The following is a 5,000-nucleotide window of genomic DNA, read 5'->3' as shown; positions in this document are numbered from 1 at the left end:
GGGACACTCCAATTCGAATCTTTGAAGATGATCGATGACAATTTAAAAGTAAGTTCAACTGTCATATAACCATTGTATGTCTACATTCGTTTGCACCTCGCTCCGGTTTTCATTGATATCTATTAGTTAACCGGCAGAGACCTCAGTCAGAAGTAGTTTCTGAATGTTCGGTAGTAAGGAATGGAGTGCAGGATTCAAGTAATTTAACTAACCTTGATACGGACCTAAGTCAACTTGTTACGGAAAGATTGTAAATCTAAATGTAAATGTGTCGAATGCTGTTTCATTTCATTTCTTCACTTTTGAGGTGAAGTAATTATTCTGATTGTTATGAATGAAACGTATGTATGTATGTTAGTATGTATATAGGTATGTATGTATGTATGTATGCATGTATGTATGTTAGTATGTATGTGTGTGTGTGTGTGTGTGTATGTATGTATGTACGTATAAGAGAACGTGGGAGAGTATAGAATATAGATCGTCCGCCTTCAGATTTCGCCCTGTGCTATCCACTTGGAGTATTATAATTCCAGATTTGCATTTCGGCTTCTTTAATATTTGAATGGATGATTGAATGAGTTGGGGTCAATAGGAATAAGTGTGGTTGGTCATTGCCTAGAAACAGCTGTAGTGACTGCAGATAAATGTCCGACCACTCTCCTTGTTGACTCCAGCTTGTTCAGTTACACACACACACACGCACATACATACACACATATACACACACGCTCACACACAGAGACACATACTCACACATGCATGCGTATTGTGTATATGTATAACTGTATATCTATGTTTATCGAGTTATCTATGTATTTCGGTTGCACAGATAATGGTTGCTGGTGCTATAAGTGAAATGGATAAGCTGAATAAAACAAGTTGGGATGGTCTTTTGGATTCTTTGGACAGAATACCATATTTGGAAATGGTTGGTGGAAGAACAAACTTTACTGAATCTAATATGACCCGAGTGAGAACCGAAATGCTGGATTTTGCCAGCCGTGAAGTCGACTATATGACGGTAAATAAAATGTTAGATTCCTTCCTGAAGCTTTGACTTTTTACTGTAAAATGTTTATAATATCATTTCATTCCAGATCGTTTCAGTTGCAGCGGAACTATGTCTGGGAACAGGTCACAAGGAGCATGAAGAAAAGTTTGACACCAAGGGTCCATATAAGATTATGGTGGGGTCCACGTAACAAAATAGTAAATTGAACATCCACGGCAGTATTGTAAGGGCCCCTGCAGATAAATGTTGCTTTTAATGTATGTGTTGGTGTGTATTGCAAGAAACGGTTGGGTTCTTTTGTCTAACATTTCACACAGTTCAACTTACATAAGTTAATGAGTGAAAAACAAAAGAAGAATTTTGAAAGAAATTTCTATAAACTAGTTTTTAAACGTCGAATGGCTATGGAGGGGTCCACCAGAATAAAACAATAACAAATGGGGTTAATAGATTTAAAAAATGGTTGAGAACCCCTGTGTTAGATGAAGGCCGTCTCGCATTTAACTTAATTGTTGTGATTTACTTTTGTCCTTGCATATATACGACCATGACTTTTCAGACCAGTTCGCATCCATTGTCAAATCCGAAATCCCCATTTTGGCGGGAAGAAACGGGTTTGTACTGACATAGGGATTACTGGAAGCATACAAATGCTTTTCTACACCATTATGTCAATCGCAGTTACAGTGAATCACGATTAAAGGAAATAGCAGATGAAATAGTTAGGATTAGCAAAGAAAGTCAAAACTTCACGCATAATTTTAGGAAAAACAGTACAATATCTAACAGAATTCCTTTAGTGATTAACTGGCACCGAAATTTCGTTGGCATTTCAAAAGTGTTGCATGAAAATTACCAACATGTGGCGGAAAAATACTCTCGTTTCAAACAGATATTCATTCAGCCACCTATTATAGCCTTTAGACGGAATGAAAATATATGAGAATTATTAACAACTACTCTGACTCAAAGAAAACTAACATCGGATTATCTGCACGCTGTACCTTGAAAAGCAACCGCAAGAGAGATAAGCCCGGTTCATTGTGTAACAACATAAGTCAAGTGAATTCCATCAAGAATCATAACAGAAATGTTGGGATTTACGCAGAATGTGGCACATGTAAAGATTCCTATTTGTTGTACGCAGTAGAATGCACAAAACACGACTTGATTTATGCTGGTTGTACAACAGAACAATTAAACAAATGATTCAATGGGCACAGGTATGGCGTCAGGCACAATGACAGTAGTTCGACAGAATTTGCTGAACGGCTGCAATTTTGAAAAAGACTTGAAAATGCATATTGTCATAAAATATTCTGAATCTGATACACTTTCATTACTCAAAATGCATGAGTTGCGGGTTAACTAGTGAAATGAACAAAATGACAGGAAAATTACATGAAATTTACACAAAACTGATTAAACATTCTTCTTCCTTTCCTTTTCTTTTTTCTCTTTTTTCTTTTCGCTAGTTGTAAAATTGAAACTTGAAGATTATGTCTATCAATCAACGTATGAACGCTGGTTGTTCTCGTTCTTATTTTACATTTCAATTTCTCTTACTTCGAATGTTTATCTCTTCCCATTTCGAACTTGGCAAAGATAGGCTTTCTGTCGAAATATCGTTCAACCAATAAACTATCTATAGCAACCGCAACGTTATTATTATTATTATTATTATTATTATTATTATTATTATTATTATTATTATTATTATTATTATTATTATTATTATTATTATTATTGAGTGAGAGAGCAGTGCATGCCATCAGAGTGACACTGGTGTACAAATATACGAAGCCCAGTATAATCATCGTGACTATTCGTCTGGTAAGGGTGCAGCAGGCGCATGCATCACAGACATACGTGCGTGACATGCTGATCTCATATCAAGATAAACTGTGCATGACCCTGCAGGTGGGGCCTGGTTAGTATTTCCTTCAGGTCGAGTACCCCATCCCGCTCAAAATGTCCCTGATAAGGGTTGATTAAGGACGTTGAACAAAACACCGATGTTTCCAAAGTTAAATTATCCAAACCCCAAAGAATCCCTCTCAACACATGGCTATGGTGCTCCCTCATAACTTCTGCTTGTGATCAGAGGGGCACATAACATCAGCCACTAATAGACATGCTCAACTGGTAACGGTCAAACGACTGACAAGCAAATCTGTGATATTTAGCAGAATATTTGCTGTAGCTCATCTTTTATACCAAGACAATGTATATGATACTACTGCCAGTCATTTAATCATTATTATTTTTAGTAGTAGTAGTAGTAGTGGTGGTGGTGGTGGTGGTGGTGGCAATAGTAGTAGTAGTAGTAGTAGTAGTAGTAGTAGTAGTAGTAGTAGTAGTAGGAGGAGGAGTAGCAGCAGCAGGAGTAGTAGTAGCAGCTGCAGCAGTAGTAGTAGTAGTAGTAGTAGTAGGAGGAGGAGGAGGAGGAGGAGGAGGAAGAGGAGGAAGAGGAGGAGGAGGAGGAGGAGGAGGAGGAGGAGGAGGAGGAGGAGTAGCAGCTATTTATTTCATTCATTTTAATTGTTTTTCCCATTGTTTTTTCTCTCAGGTTTTCTTCACCGAACTGTGGTTTGACCGCTTAATACAAGAGCATCCGATGTTAGGCGAGATGAACATAAATATTACCAATTTAGCTTATTATCTCGCAAATGGTGAAGAAATTTCGATCAAAAACGCACTTTTGGGTAATGATTATAAAAGGAGAGAATTGATGGATTTGGCAATTTTAAGATTTCCTGATATCACGAATCCCTACCTCACCGTGAGTATGTCTCTAAAGTCCACTGGCAATTTTTTTAAACGTTAGACATCAAAACATAATTTCTACTGTGATTTCAAATACACACATTAAGCATGCACGGTTTCCATTGTAGCTTCAAAACTTTTATCTTATATTTTTAACACTTTTCAGTCATTGGACGGCGGTCATTCTGGAGCTCTTTCTTCTAGGATTTTATCGAGCATATGGGCCACTACTTCTTTTGAAATCTGGTATTTATTCTGTTCGTCTCTGTATCCCAAAATGCTAAATTATGGGGGCGTCAACAAACGAGCACCAGATACACACATACACACACATACACGTCTATATCTATATATCTATATCTATCTTATATATGTAATGCAAAAATATGTGTCAACTGTGTATCACTGAAAAATTCAACATCATACAGTCAAGAAATAACATCCCAAATATTAGGGATGAAATCTTTCCCTCCATACACAACCAATATTTTGCACTTTGACAATTCAAAGAGGAACCACGGCCTATGCCGCTGACGCCACCACGATAGACTCTTTCTTGGTGTATGTGATGTTCGTATACTTGTGTGCTGTATACTTGTGCTTCACAAGAGCATATTTCTTCTGTGTTTGGAGTTCATGTGATATGTATATTTAAATTTCATGTTCAGAAAAAAGGCTATCTTATTGGAATTAGTGGCACAGGTTCCTCGTTGAAATGTCTAAGTGTAAAATATCGCTTGGGTATTCAGGGAGAGAATATTTCCCTCGTATATATATATATATATATACGAGGGTTTCCGTCTCCCAAACTCACTTACAAAGCATTGGGCGGCTGGGGTCTATAGCAGACAAACTTGCTCAAGATGCCATGCAGGGACATAGAACTGTAAACCCTTTGATTCCAAAGTGAGCTTCCGAAACAATCTGTCATGTTTATGCCTATATCCCAACATGAAAACTAACGTTTCAATGTTTAGAATTATTATTATTATTATTATTATCATTATTATTATTATTATTATTATTATTATTATTATTATTATTATTATTATTATTATTATTATTATTATTATTATTATCATCATCATCATCATCATCATTATCATTATTATTATTCAGTAGTCTTATTTTTATAGCGTGCTTTCACTTCACTACCGAGCGCAGCTCTGTGTGCCTTGGGTATTTGCTGTGATTTGTTGTGATGCTCTTATATTCACTG

General features: G+C 36.6%; 1 protein-coding gene across 1 annotated transcript in view; it reads left to right on the top strand.

The window, feature by feature from the left end:
* LOC115219945 overlaps window positions 1–3,857 on the top strand; it is a 10,993-nt gene extending 7,136 nt beyond the window's left edge. Inside the window, exons 2-4 of the mRNA XM_029790247.2 lie at window positions 1–48; window positions 833–1,024; window positions 3,585–3,857. The exon at window positions 1–48 is cut by the window's left edge and continues 137 nt beyond it. Coding sequence (XP_029646107.1) covers window positions 1–48; window positions 833–1,024; window positions 3,585–3,842 — 498 coding nt within the window. The 3' untranslated portion in view covers window positions 3,843–3,857. The remainder of the gene's footprint in view (window positions 49–832; window positions 1,025–3,584) is intronic.
* Window positions 3,858–5,000: the final 1,143 nt, after the last annotated feature.

This window comes from Octopus sinensis, linkage group LG15 (genome assembly GCF_006345805.1).
Source record: "Octopus sinensis linkage group LG15, ASM634580v1, whole genome shotgun sequence".
NCBI lineage: Eukaryota > Metazoa > Mollusca > Cephalopoda > Octopoda > Octopodidae > Octopus > Octopus sinensis.
The sequence above is the reverse complement of the archived record's forward strand: the minus strand, read 5'-3'. Positions and strand labels throughout refer to the sequence as shown.